This window comes from Antechinus flavipes, chromosome 5 (genome assembly GCF_016432865.1).
Source record: "Antechinus flavipes isolate AdamAnt ecotype Samford, QLD, Australia chromosome 5, AdamAnt_v2, whole genome shotgun sequence".
Taxonomy (NCBI): Eukaryota; Metazoa; Chordata; class Mammalia; order Dasyuromorphia; family Dasyuridae; genus Antechinus; species Antechinus flavipes.
The window spans coordinates 59,471,804-59,494,347 of record NC_067402.1 but is presented as its reverse complement, the minus strand read 5'-3'; the positions used below and the strand labels follow the sequence as shown (position 1 = coordinate 59,494,347).

At 43.7% G+C, this 22,544-nt stretch overlaps 1 protein-coding gene across 1 annotated transcript; it reads right to left on the bottom strand.

Moving 5' to 3' along the window:
- Positions 1 to 4,088: 4,088 nt before the first annotated feature.
- On the bottom strand, positions 4,089 to 6,759 carry PTF1A (pancreas associated transcription factor 1a). Its single transcript, XM_052000970.1, has 2 exons — positions 5,172 to 6,759; positions 4,089 to 4,611 (listed from the first exon to the last, which is right to left on the bottom strand). The coding sequence occupies exons 1-2, from the start codon at positions 5,980 to 5,982 to the stop codon at positions 4,409 to 4,411; spliced, it is 1,014 nt and encodes a 337-aa protein (XP_051856930.1). The 5' UTR covers positions 5,983 to 6,759; the 3' UTR covers positions 4,089 to 4,408.
- Positions 6,760 to 22,544: the final 15,785 nt, after the last annotated feature.

Here is a 22,544-nt window from a genome sequence, read left to right as displayed (position 1 = left end):
GGAGAAAAGGCAGCAGCAGGAGGGGAGGGAGTGGAGTAGGGGGAAAAGGCAACAATTCCCAGTCTTCTTTTTGAAAACCGAAAGCCATCTCTTTGCGATGTCTTTTTCTCTTTTGATAGAATTAAGACACCAAAGCTTTGGGTTTCTGCCCGTCAAGATGGGGGGTGGGGAGTGCTTAAGGGGGGAGAGACCGGTGGGGTGCGAGGGGAGGAGGGGAAGGAGGGGCAATCTGTGTCCTCTCTGCCTGGTCACTCCCACTCTGACATAGAGTCCGAGACAGACATTGGAACCTAGCGGACTGGGGTTGGGGGGGGAGGGGCGGAGATGACCTACATGTGGGGGAGGGTGGAGGAGGGTAAAGAGAGGGAGGAGAAATAGTCTTCTGGCTCCCATTCCGGTTTTTATGATGTTTCCTTGAACTGTTGCCTCCTCCTCGTTCCCTCTCCGCCTTCGACACAGTACAAGTCAATTCCTAGTTGGATGTAGGCTCCTTGGGAAAGGATCTCGCCAACTTTCCAGTAGCGAGATCATAAAATGCACCTTACACTAGATTTGCTGCTTCTTTATTATGCTAAATGCTCTCGGGCACTGAAGGAGAACTTTAGAATCGGCCTGTCCCGTGGCACTTGGCGGTGGTGAGGCACTCAGAGCCGCACTCAATGGGCACCATGGGTGTTCTGGGGTCGGAGGGTTTGGGTCAGTAAGACACAGGCTTTCCAGAAGTCGAATTTGGAAAACTGCTTTTATAATCACTTATCCAAAAAAGGGGAGGGGGTGGAAATTGGAAGGAAAAGAGGCAGGCGACTTAGAAAGAAGGTTGAATACCTGTCACTCAATCTGCCCACACGCTGGTCCTTACAGTGCCAAGCGATATTTACTGACCAGTAAAGCTTCCAGCCGGAGCAAATCTCCCAACAGACTGTGCAACTAGAAGAGAGAGCTCCGGGAATCAGTTACACCAAGGCAGCTCTCCTCTCCTTCCCCCAAAGAAGGAGAGAGACCCTGAAATGATACTTTCGTTCTGCTTTTCCTGCAGCATTTTTTTTTTAGGGACCGAGGCACTAGAATGAATGGATTATGAGTAAATAAAAAGAAACTGTCAGTCTCTTTGAAGGTTGTGTTTAAAGGGACTTGCCAAGTCAGGACAGGAGAGTGACAAGATAGAGACCCTGGTGTTTTACATGCGAAGCCCGGCTCTTCCGCTTGATCTGCACCATACTAAAGGATGTGTTGAAGCATTGAATCACCTCCCCCCCTAAAAAAGGGGGGGTGAGCCAAAAGAAAAGGTGCCACCTCACAATGATTGTAGTGTTTTGACTTCGTAGTGCCGAATTTTTACAGCCAATTGAAATGAAGGTCTGCACACTCACCGAAAACGGGGCAACACTTCCATAACTTATAATTAAGTGGGAGTTCGAATAACATTTGACTTTCTAATGAGTGTAATGAGATTACATGCCTGATAGAAGCATTTGTGCAAAAGCGACTTTCTGTGTTTAATGAGGCCCTAATACACAGAACAAAATCAAATTATTTTCTCTCTTCTCAGTTTCCTTATTCTCTTTTCTCGTCTCTTCCTTTTCCTTCTCTCTTCTTTCCCCTCCTTTCCCCCCTCCTTTTCCCTTTCCTCCCTCCCTCCCTTTCTCTCTGTTTCCCTCTGTCTTGCTCTCGCTACCTCTGTCTCATATCTGTTTTTGTCTTTCTTACCGTCGTATTTTATTGTCTCGTATTTTTTTAATCCCTACCTCTATCTATATATGTCTGTCAGCCTGTACATCTGTCTTTCTCTGTTTGTCTCTCTCCCCTCCTTCCTTCCTAAAACTTAACTTTAATATCAAAACTTTCCCAAACTTTCAGAAAAGGCAAAATTGAGAAAGTAGTTATCTTACTCTGAGAATGGAAAAAGATTGGTGAGATGAGGAAGAATTTAAGGGCGGAGGAGGCTTTAGGATTGTCTATATTTGTCTACGCAGCCTTCTCTGCAGGAGGATGGCTAGAGGGGATTTCCCCCTTAATTACTGTTGGATGAAGTCCATAGCATCCCCGGGAGCATAGGGGAACACTAGATAAGTCTGTAAGGAGGTTAAAGCGATTAGCATCCTGGCGACATATTGCTTCCGATTTGTCAGTTCTAGAAAGAAAGTGAGTATGTGGGGGAAATTACGAATTATACCTTGGCTGGCCGGACATCGCTTCTCCTCTACTGATGAGGTCAACTCGGAAACATTAGAGCCCTAGGGCCTGAAGCCTCGGGTACCACGGGAAAATCAGCACCTGCGGTGCTGGCCAGCAGCAGTAGCAGTAACAACATGCAATTCCAGGTTCACCACATGCTTCCCGCCCCCTCCTTCTCCTTCTGCCCATCACTTCCCTCTATCCTCCCCACCCTTATTCCCAAGCGTAGGCTAGGCTGACCATTTTACTTTATTCACCCAAACTCTAGCTTACTTTTTTTTTCTCTTTTGCATTTGCTCCTGTGGCTACCGGCAGTCCTTGGGACTAAGACCCATGACCCTGAACCCTAGGATCCTTAGAAGCAGATTGGAGGTGAGGTGGCAGGATTATAGAGCTACTGCTTTAGTCACTCAAGCCAGAATCAAGGGAGGCAAGCAGACAAGCAAGCAGGCCTTCAGGGCTGCCTGTAGGCAGCAGCTTTCTCGTGACCTCAATTCCAGTCCTAAATCCTCTTTTCTTTATCCTTCCCCATCCCCAGTCTAGGCTGCAGCTTGCCAGTTTTTTGTTTGTTTGTTTGCTTGTTTTATCCCTATCATCTCCTCTTTCTCTAAAGTCTAAGGATCCTTTCCAGTCCCTCAGGTGGACTCCAAAGTTCTGACCTGCAGAAAATATTGTTGTAGCCATGATGAATTAAACACAGGGAGGAAATTACAAAAACCAAATTTGGTTTGGTCTAACATTCATCTCTCCTCACCCACACCATACTCACCTTTTCTTATTCTTCCTGATCCCTGATCTTCTTTTTGCTAAATTGCTTTGCAGATTGCCGAGCATTGTAGTCAGACTTCCCCACTGTCAGTTTTGTTCATCATTGAGGTTATCCTTTATATCTTTGTATGTTCTAAACTAGCCTCTCCTCCGGGGCCTCGAAAGTCTGTAGAAGTTCATCCCCCACTTTCACCCCTCCAATTGACCCAGGGCATCTGTGAATGCCTATGCAATTGGTGGACTCCATTTCAATTAGCCTACAAAAACTGGGAATATGAGGTGGTCTTGGGACTTGAAATGGAATGTAATCTCTCTAAAATGAACTAAAGTTACTGTTGCTAACATTTTAAATGGAGATTGAATAAGTAAGTCTTTTGGAAGCAGACTGAAGGTGACCTGAGAAGAAAGAAGATATTCCTTTGGGGATCATTTCATGTCTTAGGCAGGACCATAGATTTAGAAGTGGTTCAAGTAACCTCCTCCATTCTACAAGTATGGTGAGAGGGGTTAAGTGACTTATCAAAGATGACAGAGCTACTAAGTGTCTAATTTAGAATTTGAAATTCTATCTCCCTGATACCAATGATAGTGCTCTATCTAGCCACCATAATATCTCTGCCCCAGAATGGGCTGAAACTGATATAGGTCAAACACCCAAGGTCACACAAGGAATAAGTAGTTGAGTAAAGATTTAAACCCAAACTTGGACTCTACCTCTAGAACTTGCTGGTGCTCCAGTACACCAACTCTAGTCCTTGGATCACAGGATGTAAAGTTGGAAGAAGGAACTTTAGCTGTTTGGTATAACTCCAACATAGTACACTCTATATCATCTTATAGATAGGAAATGAGGCCCAAAGACGTGGCCCAAACCTATCCTACTTACCTCACAGGGTTTTTGTGAACCTCTATGTAAAACACTGTAAAAAATAAAATGCTTCATAGAAGTAAGTTTTGACTTCTTTTCCTTCCATTTCTTTCTAAAAGGATATACCAGGCAGTATATAAATGTATGCATACATTTACATTCATATGTTTTATTCCCTCTGACTTGGTTTAACTCCTCAAAGTGGATCGATCCTTCTTCCAGAAGTCATCTTGGCCCCCCAGATCATAAGTAAAAGATGTAGGGGAGAGAAGGGTATAAATCACATTTATTAACAACATAATAAACCATATCTGGTAATAAATTATTTGTCCTGGCAAGAGTTTTCTCCAGTCTTGTAGAGTTCTGTCAAAGGTGCCGTAAAGATTTTATACTATTGCATATTTTAAAAATCAGGATAAATTATATAAATTATGAATTAAAAAAGACAGTCTACTTCATTAACCGTTATGAATAATAAATAGATAAATAACAAACTGTTGATTGCCATTAGGAGAATGTGACTCTTAAATTAAATTTACAAAAGATAGTTACACCTCCAGTGTGCACAGAGGCACAATCAGAGGGAGGCTGGTGTCCTTAGGACACAAAATCAAAGGGCGGTTCATTTTCTATGTTATTGAGGGAGGATTTGTTGTTTAGCTTCCTGGGGTCTTCTGGAGTCCACACTTTCGCTGTTCGGATAATGTTTTGCTCCTTGAGTTGTTTTTCATCTGTCCACGACAGAGAATGCCCTGCCAGGGGCGGAAGTCCATAATCTGGGTCGCTGGGGGATGGGGACCCTAAGCAAATAAGGGGGGAAAAGAAGAGAAATTGTAAATATCAAACCCAACTTTCAGTTTCCTTCTTGTCCATTCGTATTTCCCTTCCTATCCGCTCCAATGGGACGGTGTCTAACGGTTCCTCGGAGATGACCCTCTCCCTTTACCCTTCCTTGGATTCTTTCTTCCTTTTCTCTGAATTCCCCTTTCCCTCGTTCTGTCTATGATTATTCTGTCCCAATGGTTGCAGCGGCCGCCTGGCGCACGCCCTCTTTTAGCTAAAATCAGAAAGGAGAGAGTTCTAGTTTTTCAAAGGAGGGAACGAGAAAGGAGGGGGCGGGGGCACCAGAGCTAGTGAAAGAGGGCTCTCTGCGCTCTAAGGTTGCGCGTGTTTCCTGGGATGACTCGTGTCTGACTGTCTATTTCGGGGGTCTATGTGTGTCTCTTGTTTCTGTGTGAGCGCGCGCGTGGGCTGCTGGCAGGTCGTGGGTTGCCTGCCTCCATATCTGTGAGCCTTCTTCTAATTTGGGTCTTTCTCAGGTCTGGGTGCCCTCCCTCCCCTAGCTAAGGGGGCCACTTACGGGTGCCCCGGTGGCAGATGATGACCTTCTTGGCCTGGCTCCCGAGACCGTCCCCTCCCAGGCCGCCGCCGGCACCGGCTCTGACGTAGCCTCCTCCGCCTCCTCCCCGAAGGGGCAGGTCAGATTGAACGAGTTCGCTCAGGAAGTTGATGTAGCCGATGGCGAGGCGGAGGGTGTCCACCTTGGAGAGCCGCTTTTCGTAGGGCAGCGTAGGGATGTGCGAGCGCAGCCCTTCGAAAGCGTCATTGATGGACTGCATCCGCCGCCTCTCCCGCACATTGGCCGCCTGCCGTAACTGCTGCAGCTCTGCTTCAGAGCGCACTCGCCGCCGCCTCCGCGCCGCCGCCGCCGCTGCCGCCGCCGCCGCCGCCGCGGCTGCACTGCTCAGTCCCCGCAGCCGCCCCCCGGGGGAAAGCACGGCGGCGCTTCCAGAGCACGGGTAGCCGAGGCAGGGAGCGGGAGACGCGGGGCCGGGGGACTCTGGGAAAACGCTGCCACCTGGGGGCGCCCCGGGCTCGCAGCAAAAGCCGCCTCCGTCGTCCGCCTCCTCCGGGACCCCCGGCGGGATCGCGGAAGGGTGCTGGGCAGACTGAGCAGGAGGCAGGAGCAGTCGCGTTCCGTCCCGGTAGTAGTACTCGTGGAGCTGGTGGCTGAAAAAGTCCACCTCCGCCTGCTCGTCGGGCAGCAGCTCGTCGCCATCCTCCAGGGGGTCACGGGAGGATTGATCCGTAAAGAAATCCTCCTCGTCGAAGTAAGGCGAGGGGAAGGCGTCTAGCCCCCCCGGGAAGTGCTCCAGCAGCACTGCGTCCATGCTCGGGGCTTCGGGTTCGCTGTCGTGCCCCCCGCCCTCTTCCTTATTTTGCTCTACCTCCCCACACTGCGGCTCCCTTGTTGCTCAGAGACTTGATGCACTGAAGGTAGGTGAGGACTGCCTTCTCCTCTCCCACCCCACCCGCCCCGCCCCTGCTCTCGGAAACTGTAGCAGACGCTCAGGTTAAGGGGCTGCAGCCGTCGCAAGCCGTGCAGTGCGCTCTGGAGGGCTATCGGGGACTTGTTAGGACTGAGGACCGGCACGCGAGGATTCTTATAACTACATCCACAGGCGCGTGCCATGGACCAGCCGTGCCAGCCAATCACAGTGCGAGGGGTGCGTGCAGGGGTAAGGGGGGGGGGTATAGAGGAGGGAGGCACCGACTGATTTAGAGAGTGGGGTGGGTGGGGAGGACCGAGATGGGACTTAAGAGAGCAGAAGTGAAGGCTTTCTAGTCCCCTCCCCTCCCCTTCTCAGAAAGCCTAGGGGTAAAGAAAGAGGCGGAGCCCTCTCTGGATGGGAGGGGAAACAAGACAAGGGCGGGGGCCATAAAGTCCTCCCCTTCTCAATGCTACCAGCTTTTGCACCTGCGCGCATGGCCCGGCAAGGGCACCTGAGACTTAGCTTGGGTGTCTTGAGAATGAGCGGAGTAGAGCGGGTCCCCTCGGCCCAGTGAGAAACACGGAACCCATAATCCCCTGTCCCACGACAAGCCCACGAAAAACTTCTCTGCACATCGGAGAAGAGCTGGAAGAGCGAGTACAGGATGTTCAAGAATAAGACTAAGTAGTTCAGGAATATTTCTCTCTCTCTCTCTCTCTCTCTCTCTCTCTCTCTCTCTCTCTCTCTCTCTCTGTGTGTGTGTGTGTGTGTGTGTGTCACACACACGGGATTCCCCCTTTCCCACTCCTCTCTCTACCTCCCCCTTCTCCCCCCAAGTCAGGGATTATTTCTCTGCTCCTTGGGATACTGACGTCTTGCATCCTTTTTAAAAGCTTAAAAAAAGTTAGAACAATGCCACGGTCTCATTCGAAAATTCGCTACTTAATGCTCTTGAGTGACTTTTCTGAGCTCCTGGAAAAGCTGAGGGTGGGTGGGGAGAAAAGAAAATGGGGTTGTTCTGCGCTGAAGGCTTGTTCTCGTTTTCCTGTATGCCTGGTTCTCTGGGACAAACCCCAGCTGCCAAAAGACACAGGGAAAACGGTAGGAGAGAGTGGAAAAGGAGGCGGGAGTAAGGGGTGAGGGCTGGGGGTGGGGGAGAGGGATGGAGCCAGAGACAGAGAGAAGAAAAGAAGATAGGTGAGGGATTGTCTCTTAGAGTCTCTCAGCAGGACATGTTAGTTCTGAGCAAATAGGACCCAAATGTTCAAAGCAATAAAATCTGATTTAAAAGGGGATCACTTGAAACTTCTGGCTTTGTGTTTATTCAGGGACCAGTTAAAAAAGGAAAGGCAGACAAGTCAAGCTGGCTCACCTTTCTGTCCTTTTTAGCCTCCTGAGTCACCCCAATGTTAAAAACTTAACGACTGCTCTTTGTGTACACCTCAATGTGGCGGTTCTGCTACCAATTTTGGTGGGCAAATCTTTCCCCCAGTTCAAGGGCAGTAAAGGAACCCTTTATAATTCAAGACAAACGCTTGATTGTCTCTTCGTCAAAACACTGTTGGAAATGAAGTTTCGGGCTCCCCCCAAGCACATTTATGGACTTCGGCCGGCAGGCACGTGTTCATTCAAAAGAGGCAAGAGATACAGTAGGAAACAGGAGGTGTCTTTCTATATTGGAGTTTCCTTTCTTCAAACTTTTGCCCCCTCTCTCCGAAGTTTCTGAGGACGTACAGCCTTCCTTTTAGAAGACTAGAGCCCACGAAGCTGAACTATGGCTTAAAAACATTGACTGGTGATAGATATTTCATTGACTTGGGTGGGGGGAGACTTCTAAAATTAGCAGAATTCATTTCTTCAGATATGGGTGGAGGGAGAAGGAGGGGAAACGATACCATTTTACTCCGGATTTGGGATTAAGATGTGAAGTAAATGTCTAAAGAAAAAAACTTAATTTCGACTGGATGTTCCATTTTGGGGTTAGGGTTGGGTATTGGCTTGAAGGTAAGCTCATGTCAAAGTTCATCCATCTATTCGTTCAGTAAACATCTATTAGAAAGTTAATGTGTCAAGCACAGAGGATGAAATGCTAGGAATTAAAGTCAACTCCCTAGAGGGGTTTCTCTTCTACTAGAGAAAAAGAGCATGTACTCAGATAAGTGAACACAAAACATATAGGATGTAAATATAAAGTCATGGGGTAGACAGCACATTCATTATCTCTTTTGATCAGCATTTTTTTATTATAGCTTTTTATTTACCAAACATATGCATGGGTAATTTTTCAGCACTGACCCTTGCAAAACCTTGTATTCCAACTTTTTCCCTCCTTCCCCCCACCCTTTCCCCTAGATGGCAGGAAGTCCAATATATGTTAAATATAATATATGTATATATATTTATACAGTTATCTTGCTGCACAAGAAAGATCGGATCTAGAAAGAAGGTAAAAAAAAAACCTGAGAAGGAAAACAAAAATGCAAGCAACAATAACAGAAAGAGTGGAAATGCAATGTTGTGATCCACACTCATTTTCCATAGTTCTCTCTCTTGGGTTTAGCTGATTCTCTTCATTACTGAACAATTGGAACTGGTTTGTGATCAGCATTTTTTTCCCCAAAGATCACTGACAGTGAGATATTCAACAATTATATGAGTGATAAAGGGATGTAGGTTATATGGGCCTGTTAATTAAAATTTCCTTTTTTCCTTCAATTTTACCCTCCTCCCCATCTTGTTAGTCAGGGTTTGGGGTTTTTTGTTTGTTTTCCCGAAGAAATGAGTTAAGTGACTTGCCCAGAGTCACACAGCTAGGAAGTGTTAAGTGTCTGAGGCCAAATTTGCACTCAGATCCCCCTGACTTCAGGCTGTGTTCTATCCATTGTGCCACCTAGTTGCCCCAGGAAATGTATTTCTAAAGTGATGACAACATGGAAGAATCTTTCTTTGTTGACTTTAGATGTGGCCCAGTCATTTCAATGTCTTTTTGGCCCTGCTCTAGAAATGATTGAAGGGCAATGAAAGGAGCATCTAGTCCAATGTTCTGATTATGACACAGGGAAAGAAATTCCTCTTGGATTTAATGTCAACTGACTTTCCATGGACTAAAAAGTGGAAATGGACCTGGTGAATCTAAACTCTAGTAAACAGCTGGACTTCAAAGCATTTCACAAAATGCTGATAAAGCCAGCCTATCCCGAGTGAACAATAGTGAACAAAAGAATCTCAGACAAGAACCTGGAAGTTTTTCTTGAAGTAATCTGGTGCTACTGGGTAACTGGAAGTGAGTTTGTGTGAGGTGCTTTTTTTTCTGGGTGGTGGGGAACAACTTACTTTTCAGCATCTTCTCTAGAATCAGAAATTGACCCCAAAATCACTATTTACTTGTTTGGGAGTGAGTTACATTTGCATAGTGTGAACTCTTTTAAATAAAAACTCTTTTAATAGAAACCTCTCAGCTAGTGGCCTTTCCTGGATTCATCATCCCAAGTTGAGTCATCCCAACAGATGTAAGAGTGAGGATGAAGCTTTCAGGGAGTATGGAACTGGAGGGAGGGAAAAGAGGGGGGACATTTACTGCCTCCAGTCACAAAGGGGTCAAGGTCTGAAAGGCCCTCCCACCAGACTAGGGTTGAGAGGAAGAGATACCTCTGGGGAACATCGAAGAATCTTGAGACCCTAATCGTTGATGTTGGTCTTTGGATGCACAGGGATGCACAAGCTGGATTTAAGTAAGATGTGATCAGTTCTTTATCTGATTTAAAAAAAAAAAAAAGGAAAAAGGATTCCTTTCCAATAAAAGGAGATTTTCTATGGGTCACTGAAGGTCACTACATTGCAGACGACCATCCTCTGTCCCACTAGACTGAATAGTTAGACACAAATCAGTGGCTGGGCCTAATCCTATTTCTGTTTGAAGGTCCTGTCCTTGATTACTTCCAGTCTTAGCCCCCTCTCTTCTCTCCTTGATATCCTGCTACTAGTACTGACTATCAGTGCCTAGCACATGGGCCCTGTTTAGTTTTTCAGCTTCTCAAACTGGGTTCAGTTTCTCAGAACCATAGTCTAGGCTCCAAGATTCTCAAATAAGAGCCTGGGATTTTCCAACTCAGTTATGAAGCTAGACACAGTAGGCACCTAGTTAATCCAAACTAACCCCAAAGTTGGGGCCGTGACAAGTGGAGTGGGGAAAAAGCAAAGATTCAGATCCAATCTTTTCCACTGTACTATACTTCCTCCTTAGGTCTGTTTGGCTCCAAATTTCAAATTGTCTAGTCTTGTACTAATCCTATTTTCAGATCTCCCAGTTCTAGGTACATTTGGGGAAGATGAATTAGGATGTTTGGAAGTACAGAATAGGAGAGACACTCACATAGGGCTTCTGGTTTCTTACCAACCACAAGTCTGCCCTTAATACTCTATCCTAAAGATCTTACCCAGTTATTTTCTACAAAAACTCTCCTGTATTTGGGAAATATTTTCCTCAGTTCTTTAAGTAATACACTGGATGCCAAATTATTCTGAGCCCTATCTGCCTTCTGCTCACCTCTCATTCCACTGAACAATCCTTATCCTGCTCTCTTTCATGTCCCCCATTTGAAATTTATCCTAGAAACAGTCATAAAGTGGTTTGCTCCATTCTAGCCTCTTTTTCTTCATTTTTTTCCTTCAAATAGGTCTCTATGCCTTTTTGACATCCTCTTTCATTGCCCATAAAAATACAAATAATAAAAAATAAAAACAAATCCTATCATGGGAAACTGAATTCATACTAAAGTATAAATGGTCTGTAGTAGCTTAAAGTGTGTACCCTTCCAGGGAAATTTATATTTGTAACAGTATGTAATATATTAAGCTAAAGACAAAATCAGTAAAAGTGACATTTCAGGTATACCTTCCAAAAGATATGTTTGGAAGTGGGATAAAGTAAATGTCTTATTTATTTCTTAATATCACAGTAGCATAGTGGAAAGACCATTCCATTTGAAGGCAGAGAACCTGGTGTGGCTGCTAACATGATCTACATCATTCTTTGTTTCTTGGTATTATTTTACTTATCTATAAAGTGACAGAATTAGACTAGATAATCTCTAAATTTCATTTTAATTCTGTAGTTATACTATTTGCTACAGGATCCTCCATCTATAAGGTCTACAAAGGATCAGGGTTGATTGTTCATATCAAAACAAAATGTTAGTTTATCTGGCACAAGCTTCAAAATTCCTCTAGTCAACAAGAAGATTTCAGGGTGAGATGTGCTTTCAAAGAAGGAAAAGGAGCCCTAGATTTGTGTCATGCATAACATACTGAGGCTTTTCCTATAATGATCTTTCCCCTGTGTATGATTTCAAAATTTTAAGAGAGGAAGAGGAAGAGAAGAAAAGGAAGGAGGAGGAAGAAGAAGGATGAGGAGAAGGATGAAGAGAAAGAAAAGGAGGAGAGGAGGAGAGGAGGAGAGGAGGAAAAGAAGAAAAAGGAAAAAGAAGAAATAGAAATGAAGGAAGGAAAGAAGGAAAAGAGACCTAGAGAAAGAAATAAACAAAGAAAGAATGTCCCTGTTCGTAAAAAGATAAACATAAAAGGGAAATCCAAGTACCTTCTCAGGAACACTGAATGGTTTCCAGTTTTCCTATATACTCTTGTTTTCTTTCTATTTCCAAATTGTTAAATATTAATCTTTGTTAAAGACTTATGCTGATATAATTCTTCAAATACTCATGCTCTGTCATTCCAAGGTTTATATGATAAAGAGCAAAAGCCTTCAAAGACTGTCCTTCAGTCTGTTATTAGGAAAGGTATTTGAACTCCTGTAATATCAACACAATCTATGAATTGATTATTCATTATGAATGACAAAAGAAATCATCTGACACAATGGGCAGATCTGTGGAGGTCAACAAGCAAACACAGAGTAGGAAAGTATGGCTGGGTTGTGATCTGTGTGAGTAGGAGGATTAGACATAAATATAAGTAGTATTAAAGTTATATTGAAATATTACAGCAAGTAATTCAACTTCTGTTTTTTGGTCATAATGACAATTTCAATGTAAAATAGCAAGAAAAAGTTAATTGAATAGAAAACTTAATTTCATATTCTACTCTGTAATAACAGTTAGTCCATCTAATGATGTATCATGTTAAAATGTATGAAGCACTTAACATAAATACTTCTCATTTTAGTATTAGAACAACTCTTCACAACAAGTTATGGAAACTAATACCATTTCCTTCTCCATGCTGTCTCCATTTTACAGATAAAGAACTGAGACTAACAGGTTAAGTGACTTGCTCAGGATCACATAGTTGGCAAGTGTCTGAGGCCAAATTTGAACTCAGATCTTCCTAACCCCAGGTCTCATGATATAGCCATGGCACTATTAACTGCCCTGAAGAGGACAGGGACAAAGAGCAAACATTTCCCTATCACCTGGAGAGTGAGTTCAAACTTCCCATTGTTTTTATATCATTTACCCCACCAAGTTCACTTCCAAATGTATCATTCAATTACTCTAAAGAGGAGTTCTGATGGTTATTTCAAATGCTATGCTGTTTGGTCACAAACCCCTCTGAATCTCTAATAGCTTGCCATATTAACCTTTTAAAGACCACAATTTCATATCCATCTTCAATACTCCTTCATATAAAGGCAGGCTAGAACAAATAGAAAAAGGGCAAAGAATATTCATCAGTCCCATATTGGCCCCAGATGGGTAGTGCCCTCATCCTCCCATGGAAATGTTTTTTTTTTTAAGGGATTGTGAAGACCTATGTTTGTGAAGCATTTACATATACACATATATGTGGATATACATGTATATATCCACATATAAGAAAAAGACACAAATATATGCACATATTTGTATGTGTATATGTTTATGTATTTAGATCATCCTGACCGTTGAACCAAGACTCTATCCTCTGTCTCACCTATAGTGAGGCCTCCAAATAGAGAGCTGGTTGTTAGTTCCTACATTTTTCTATTCCCACACTTTGCGACAAAGTATAACAAAAAATATAAGGCTTGATTGTCTTATTCTCTAGCATTAATTCCCATGTAAGTACTTCTTCCAGACCCAGAGCTAGTGAAAAATAATGTTTTCCATCACCTGTGCATGGACTAATATATTTCTCTATATCTTTGCAAAGACTACAGTTCCTCTCTAATAATTTCCTAACTTTCAATATACTACCAGTTCTTTGGGATCCTTCCCATTTTTTTTAATTCGTGGAGGAAGGAGAGAGATTATTTCCTTTCAGTCATGGAACTAGGTTTTACCATGTTACAAATAATTGCTTTTAAAATTCTTTTTAATTGTTTGTAGCAGCCCTTTTTGTAGCAAGAAACTGGAAACTGAATGGAAGCTGGAGAATGGCTGAATAAATTATAGTATGTGAATGTTATGGAATATTATTATTCTATAAGAAATGATCAGGAGGATGATTTTAGAAAGGCCTGGAAAAACTTACACGAACTGAATGCTAAGTGAAATGAGCTGAACCAGGAGATCATTGTACAGGACAACATCAATACAACAATCAATTCTGATGAATGTGATTCTTTCCAATAATGAGATCACTGAAGCCAGTTCCAGTGATCTTGTGATGAAGAGAGCCATTTACATCCAGAGAGAAGTCTGTGGGAACTGAATGTGGATCACAACATAACATTCTCCCTCTTTTTGTTGTTGATTGCTTCCATTTTGTTTTCTTACTCATTTACTTACTTTTTTTTTTGATCTGATTTCTCTTGTGCAGCAAGAGAATTGTAGAAATATGTTTATACATATTGGATTTAACATATATTTTAACATGTTTCACATATATTGGATTGCTGGCCATCTAGGGAAGTGAGGGGGGGGAAGAAGAAAATCTGAAACACAAGGCTATGCAAAGATCAATGTTGTCAATTATCCATGCATATGTTTTGAAAATAAAAAGCTTTATTAAAAAATTCTTTTAAAATTATCCAGCCATTGAACATGGAGATATAACCTTTGGAAATGAATGCACTTTTTTCTGGCCAAGTGATTTTTTTCCTCCAAAAGAATGTTTTGAACATTAAGTATTTATGGCTTAAGCTTTCATCTTGGATCAATGATATTTTGATCAATAGTTCTATGGATACATTTAGGTGGAAAAACTGTTGGGAAAAGAGGGTTGGAGCAAACTGATAGTCAGTATAGGCAGCCCCAGGCAAAACTAAAACACATGAAAATTTTTTTTCAGTATTCTTTTACCTTCCATTTACTTATCCCTTTTAATTACTTTATCTCCAGCACTTCCCTTCCACAATAGTACAGTGTCCTATACTTCTGCAATCACACAACATATGTAATTGCCTTCTCTGTTTATGTTGGTATGAAGTCAGCCTTCACTTCAGCTATCCACTAATGCTTATTTTCTCCAGATAGTGCCTAAGTTATAGAATTATCCCTGTCTGGCTTACTTCCAATAAAACTTCAGTTCTATAAGTCACTTATCTCAATTGATAAAGGACAAAGTTCCCCCTAAGGTATGAATGTTTTTAATCTCAATATGTTAACCCCTTTGTATTTTGAACTAGAGTATTTTGAACCACATTTTAAGAGATTAAAATTATTAATCTTTTTGGGCACATAGTAAGTGCTTAATAAATGTCTGTTGATTGACTTTGATAGTAAAATTACAAGTATATGGCAAGTGGAAGGTAATTTTCTCAGTGCCCTTGGAATCTGATTAGGCAGGTGACTGCTTACTCTGATTATGCCAGCTCTGGAAGGGCTGACATATATTTTGTGTACATTTAAAAGACTAATTACATATTGTTTCCTGTGCTTCATTCCAACTACTCTAGATAGCAACCAAGCTATTCTGGATCCATAGCTCCATCTAGGGGTTATAGGGAGCTGTTTGACTTATCTCTCTCCAATACCTTTTGTCTAATTCTTCCCATAAAGTTCTGATTCCTCTTTCTTCTCTATTTTTCACTGTTAAAGTTTAGTTAATGCTACTGTCAAAGCTTCCATTCTGAATCTGAGATTCCATATCCATTCCTTATCTATGTAGTTGATAAGATGGTAGAATATTTCTAGTATATGGTGCCTAAAATTCCTAATTCTATAACTGTGATTTTTAAGTAAAATTAAGAAAATTCAACTATTTTTCATTCATCTTTATTGTTTTCTATTTTATGTAATTGCAAGTATTGCAGTGGTTTGTGTTCTACTATTTTAGTCCAAATGAACAGTGTTTTCTCTGTATTTTGAGATATGGTGGTCTACCCTGGGAACCTGATTATCATTTATAATCTTGCACCTTGAGAAAATTTGTGTTCCACCAAGATGACCCTCCCCACCAGGATAAGCTCATTTCTAGAAAAGTTATTATCATGGAGATTACTTCAGCTTTGATACTCACACCTCATCAATACCCTCCATTGCTTCTTCCCCTCTGAGTGGAGGAGGGGGAGGGCTGAACAGCAGAGCAAAACAACTCTTCCCAAAGCTTTTCTTTATAGAGGCCTCAGAATCCCTGTCATATCTTCATTAGCCACCAGCTCTAGGGTCACCTCACCCAAACCTAGTCTTCTCACTTTCCCTTTATTTGTCTTTCATTTTTAGATTGTAAGCTCTGGGGTGCTTTTCCTCTTTTTCTTCATTATACCCTCAGTTTAGTGCAGTGCCTGGTATATAGTAGTTGCTTACTAAATGTATAACTGTTTTGTTAGTTGGCCAAATTTTAGACAATCAATTTTTGGGAATCAGACTAGAAATCTCTGAGGGTCCTTTCAAGATTATAACTAAGGCAGGGAGCATAAGGCTTTTATATGAGTATCAAATTGACTACAAATTGATATTTATAACTCTTTAACATAGTAGAAACAATGGAATTTAACACCTGGTCAGCAAGAATAACCAAGGGTCACTTGTTCATGGTTTGCTTTGGGTATTTATCCTGAATACTAAAATGCTGTTTCTGGTTTAACATGCAATAACTCGAACTTGGGCATGGGAAAGCACTTGTACCCTGTCAGGGCATTCTGGGAAAATGAAGGCATCTTTGTAACTTTACCTTCAATAGGGAGATTCAGAAATTTCTCCAAGGAGTGAAGAGAGTGACTTCAACACTTAAGTGACTGCCAGTGCCATGACTGGTGTCAAGAGGGACCCTTGTCCCCAGGAACCAAGTGGTAACACAGTAGGCTCTACATCATTGAACAAAGAACGGAGAGGTATTTGTAGCTGATGTGGGAATTCTTCTACAGATACAGATAGGTTGGATTAGATGGCCTCTGAGGTGTTTTTTTAACTCATGTTTCTGCAAATCTGTATAGCCCAAACCCAAGTCAGTGTTTCAGAAAAAGTGTGGATCACCACGAGAGAAGAAATAGGTTTAAAGGGGCAGGCTAGGGTCCTGGAAGACACCCCAATCAAGTCTGCTCTAGTAGCTCCTTGTGACCCCAAGCAAACTCCCAGGAAAATTCCCTTTTCACAGTGCTTAGCACCCTATGGAACAAGAGACGCTTTTGGGGTAGATTCTAGCCTTCTGTGAACTCCTTTTCCCCTCAACTTTGCCCTCATCGCAGACAGGCGGCAGGGCCTTCCCCTGAGACTCTCCTCTTCCGTCACGTGAGGTCTATAAATAATGTCCTAATTATTCAGTCTCCCCCCCCCCCACCTTTCCCAGTATCTATTCCTCCTCCTCCCCCCCCCCCCCCAACTCCCGCCGTAGCCGCTAGCCTTTCCTCCGGTAGCTTCCCTAAGTCTGGCTGCTAGTGGGATAAGCCTAGAGCAAGGCAAGGGAGAAAGGCGTAGAAAAAAAGGGAATAAATCGCTGCAAAAGTGACTCAGGGGGCGGCAATCGCTGCTTGGCTCCCTGGCCCCTCTTCCTCCCTCCTTTTTCTTTCCCCCTTCCTCCCCCTCCAACCCCCGGGGGCGCTTGTATGGGAGGCACCTGCAGCACGGGCAGCCGTGGAGGCTCCCCCGACACAAGGCGCTGGTACCTGAGCCCTTGACTGGTAATGCACCATAAACAGACTCTTTTCAGGCCCTTTCATATCGAGATCGCGGAGGTCACCGTGTGTACAAACCCCTCTGTGTCCGCTACGTCTCCTCGGGCCCCGGGTGCCCAGGCAGCAAGCTGCAGAGCACGCCAGTCCATGGGAATCCTACCACTTGTGCTCGGGCGAGGCGGGGGAAGAGGGAGGGGGCGAGGGCGAAGGGAGGGAGGAGGGAAGAAGAAGCCCGGTCTGGGGAACGGGGACAGAATGGGGGGGGAGGGAACCACCCCATTCCTCCCACCTCCTCTCACCCCCCCCATCTCCCCTCACCCCTCCTCACTCCCGCCTGCTGCACTCTCTTAGTCACCGTCTCAGAGTCACCGCTTTCAGAGAAAGAGCGAACAAGTCTAACAAATGAGGTGCCAACGCCCTCTAGACACTCGGGCAAATCAAATTATCAAGAAGTGGAGAAGCTGCCTCCACCGCCACTGCCACCTTACAGTCTCCCCCCAAAAGGTATAATTTAGACATCTGCACTCAGATCAATTGCGTCTCTCAGACCCGCAGCTTCTGGCGCAGGTCGGAGTCATGCTCCCCCCCCCCCCCCCCCCAGTACAGGCGTGTCTGTGTGAGTCTGTGTGAGTGTGTGTGTGTGTGTGTGTGTGTGTCCTTGTGCGCGCCTGTGTCTACATGCGTCCATTTCCGTACACAGGTTTATTTTGTCTAGGCCTACGGGCAGCCCATGGTGGGAGTCAGATGGCAGAGCCCCTCCAAACAGGTGGGACATAAACCAAAAAAGAGGCCAAGGCATTGGAAAGGAAGGATGTGTTGGAGTTAACAGTGGCCATTCATTGGAAAGAAAATGTCAGTTCGCTAAAGTAAGCTGTTCCGAAATAGTTCCTCCGAACTGGAGAAGGCGCATGGCACACAGCGCCGGACACTTGGGAATTCTGAACTAGTACGGTTTTCCTTTGTGGAATTATTTCGCGTAAGGAGGGAAGGATAGTGATAAAGCTCTGTGTGTGTGTGTGTGTGTGTGTGTGTGTGTGTGAGAGAGAGAGAGAGACAGAGACAGAGACAGAGAGAGAGAGACAGAGAGAGAGAGAGAGAGAGAGAGAGAGAGAGAGAGAGAGAGAGAGAGAGAGAAACGATCTATCTACCTGTTTTTCTCGAGAATCCCATTTGTGGGAGCTTGCTCTTGGACTTCGTTGGGTAAAGTCAATAACTCTCCAAATGGAAAAAGAAGAAGATAAAGAGTCTGAGGTTGGGAGTAGGGATCTATCAGAAGAGAGCTACCCCCTTTCGGAGAGCTATTCCAGAAAAAGATAAGGGACGTAAGGTCACCCTCTCACTTCAGAAAACGAGACAACCAGTTTAGAAACTGGGCGCAGTTTCTTGGCACCAGCTTGGCTTTGACCTTCCCGGATTTAAGTCTCTCCCGGCTCCTATTGTTATTGTGTGAATGTGAGAGCTAGACAACACTTTAGAAACCATGTAATCCACCTCCCTCGCCTCATTTCGCGGAGGAGAAAAGTGAAATTCTCTGAGTTAACCGTCCCACTGGTTATTGGTTTGAGAATCCAAATTCGAACCCACGGCCCTTGACTCCAGAGGTGGGCGAAAGCCCCAAGAAGATAAGTGGAGCAACCTAACGCAGCTTCCGTAGCATGTAGGGAGTTGGAAGACCTGTGTCCACGCGGAGCTGAAGCGGGAGAGGGGAAGCAACTAGTTTGGAGATGGTCCCGCGCGGTGAGTCGCCCGCCCGGCGTCTCGTGCGCCTCGCAAGCCGCCAGTTCTCTAGTGGAGAGCTCCCTCTCTCGGCGTCTGCAGGGAGCTGAGTTACCTGGGAGAAATTTGGCTTTTGTAAAAGGGGTATCCTCGGATCCCCTGACCATTGAATTGAACGCCTGCCTTTTTAAGAGACAGGAAGCCATCCATCCAAACAGGGGGTGTCGCCTGTGGTCCCGCAGAATAATGAGCCCCATTCTTGCGCCTTTTACAGACACCATAGCACAGCAAGAAGTGAACAGCGTCGGCTGAATGTGGGGAAGAGGGGAGGGGAGTGTGTTCAAAAGGCGACACCTGCAAGGACTGCCGGTTGTGAATTGAATGGCTTCAAGAGGCGAGCGTGCCAGTACCTGAGCGCTTTTCTCAGCCCGAAGACATTAGTGTCAGGATCTTTCAGGTCATTCTGCTTGGGAAAAGGAGGGGCGGGGGCATGCGGAGAGCAGGGGAACGGGGCGGGGGAGGCCGCCCCTCAGAACAAACCCGGCAGCTCGGCGTTTGTCTGAATGCTCCAAGCTGCAGTACGGGGCAATCCATGGGAATCTCGCCACTTGTGCTCCTCCGAGTCAGGAGGGGGCTGTACTTCCCTTTCAGAAAGAGACACAATTAAGCAAAATGCTCAATGAACATTATAAATGATGTGCAATCGCTCTGGAGATTGCCTGGCAAATCAAATTATATGGTCACTCGCGGACGATTTCCATGTGCTTTTAAAACTTAAGACAGGTATTTGCAGATTCTTTAAAAAAAAAAAAAAAAGACCCGAGGGCGCCCAGAGATCCTGGAAAATGCTACTGAAAGAGGTCGTGTTGAATATTCACGTCTCCTTTTGTTAGCTACTGAATTTCACAATGGGCATCGAAGACACATTTTTTACTGTCTTATAAACTGCAGAAGAAGGCGCCGAGCTAGCCACACCAGAAGTTTGCATCTATTACCATTCACAATTACTGTGAGACTCTCCCTTCTACGGGTGTCACTGCCTCCTAGCCCTAAAGATGCTAAAATTCTCCTTATAATACGTGAATTGAAGTCTACGATCCTTCAGATCAGAACGACTAAGGGATCCCGGACTAGGAGCGAGGTCCTTCCTACTATCTGGAACTGATTTTTTAAAAGTTTGTTTTATGGAGTTTTTGGGAAAGGGTCAGGGATTCTACAGGGCTCCCAGCTCCGGCTGAAGCTGGAGTTGGAGAGCCTTCTTCCTTCACGCCAAATGCCAAGCAGAGAAGCTGAGGCTGGAGTTAGGAGTTGGAGGCGCCTGGTCAGCGTTTCAAAGCTCTTGGAGAAGCAGAGGAAAGCAATTTAGGAAACAGTTACTTTTCCATAGGGAAGGATTCAGTATCTGGGGAAGAAAAGAAGAGCAATTCTTTCCTCCACGAGGAGACTTTTCTAGGGGCGGGGGAGGGAGGCCTACAGCGCTGCGGACATGGACAAGTTCGGCTCCCACAGTGAATCAGTCTAGCGCTCTCGGGGCTGCGCTTCCCTCTGGAGAGATGCTGCAGCTGGAATCACTGGAGTCGCGCCGGCCCCTGCTGAGACCAGAAGCCGGGCAGGAGGCAAGAAGCTGCCACTAGAGAAACATGCAAGCTGATTTGGGTTTTGTTTTTGGGGGAAGTGAGTGTGTGTGTGTGTGTGTGTGTGTGTGCGCGCGCGTGTGTGTTTAAAGAAGCAAGTAACAAGCAAGCCAAAAACAACAAAAAACCAAGCTCAGCTTACGTTGGGGAGAGCGAGAGAAGAGGAATGGTTTGTGCTACTGGAAAGTGTAGGTTTAGTGGGAGAAGCAACAGCCTAGGATTCAAGTGAGCTGGATTTTAGTTTACATGTTTTGCCCCTAACTCTCAGTGTTATGGTAGGCAAGCCATTTTACCTTTCTATATCTCAATAAACAAGTGAAAATTATACTTGCCCTGTAAGTTTATTGTGAGGAGTCAGTGAGCATTCCTAAGAATTGAATTGTGAATAATCTATTGATATAGTTATGATACCTTTATCTTTAAAGCCCAGTCATTATTAACTAACAAGATGGAAAAGACAGGTCTATCCCCTTTTCTTGGAAGCCAACAACCCAAATAGCTTGGATTCCAGTAATTTTTCCCTTCTTACCTACAGTCTTCTGTTTCCTCATTGTTTTGATGTGGGGCTAAGAGAGAAAACTTCTTAGCTTTGCAAGAACAAAGGTCTCTTGTAGAGGAAAGGCAGTCATAAGACAAAAACATAGAAAAACCCATATAGATTTTAAAAATCTATAATCATTTGTCCATAAGGACAATTATGAACATATCTTGAATATGACTTTGCAGCTTCCCAAGGTTAATGAAGATATTTTTATGAAGAGACAGATTTTTTTAAACAAGTTTACTAAAGAACAGTTAAATATTAATAGGGGATAGGAGAAAGGAATATAAAATTGTGACTTCTGATAATCCGATACCTTATTCTCTTTAGGTCTCTACAGGAGTTCATCTTTAAAGAGATCTGTTCAGATTAGAGAACCAAGTGAATCCTAACGAAGTAAAATCTAGGATAGTTAAAAAAAAAACTGACAATCACATGAATCAAAAGACAACAATTTTAAAAAGGAGACTATCTGAATATGAAAGTATGGTATAGTGGAATGAACTCTGGATTTGTAGTCAAAAGAACCGGGTTCAAAACCTGCTCTTTCACTTATAGCTGTGAACTTAAGCAAGCCATTACTTTCTCATGAACCTCCATTTTCTTGTTGTAAAATGAAGGGACTAGATAAGGTGATCTCTGAGATCCCTTTCATATCTATATACTCCTATGTCAGACATAGTTTTAGTTAACCTATCAAGTGAGGGCCACAAAAATTGAATTACTACAAGCCTTTCTTGCAAAGTTAAGTAAATGTCTGAGGCCTGGGACCTCAGGTATGATAACAGGATTAACATGAAGACCAGACATTATTTGATTCAGAGGAGTATAGTTTCTTTTCTCTCATTTTATTTAGAAGCTTTCGCAAGATAAATTATATTTCTGAGTGGGACAGCTACAATAAGACAGTCAGAATCTGAAAAACACCAGGAAACCATAATAGAGACTTTATACATATACATTTTTTTTCATCTCTGTTTCTGGGATTGGGGGCAAAGTATGTATTTATAACCTCACTGGGTTAACATTTTGTGCTCTGGCCATGCTGCTGAAGGTGAAGATGCGTAAGGGTAAAGACTATCATAGAGGATACAGTACTGAACTATAACTTTCTAAAATTATGGAAAGGAAATAAGATGACTTACCTCTATAAATTTGGCAGATTGATGTTTTTCTGGTCTCATCATGAAGGTCTCTTTTCTTCAAGAAACATTCACATTTACCCAATTGTAAGTGATAAAACATCAGCAATAGTTACATTGCCAAAGTCCATCTTGACCAAGGTAGACTTGTGGGAAAAATGTTGAACTATAAATTGGAAAACCTGGCTTCTAATTTCTACTCTAACACTGGATAGATGAGCAAACCTCAGTTCAGTCATCTGTAAAATGGGGATACTAGTATTTGCTCTTTCCACCTGACAAGTTTGTTGGGAATATAAGAGAAATAATTATATGTAAATTATATGTAAAAATTTCCTTTTTAATACCAATTATTATCACAATGGGAAACCTTAATTATTTTCAGATAAATAACAAGGGAAATTTCACTATGCATAAAAAAGTACATTTTCCTGAAA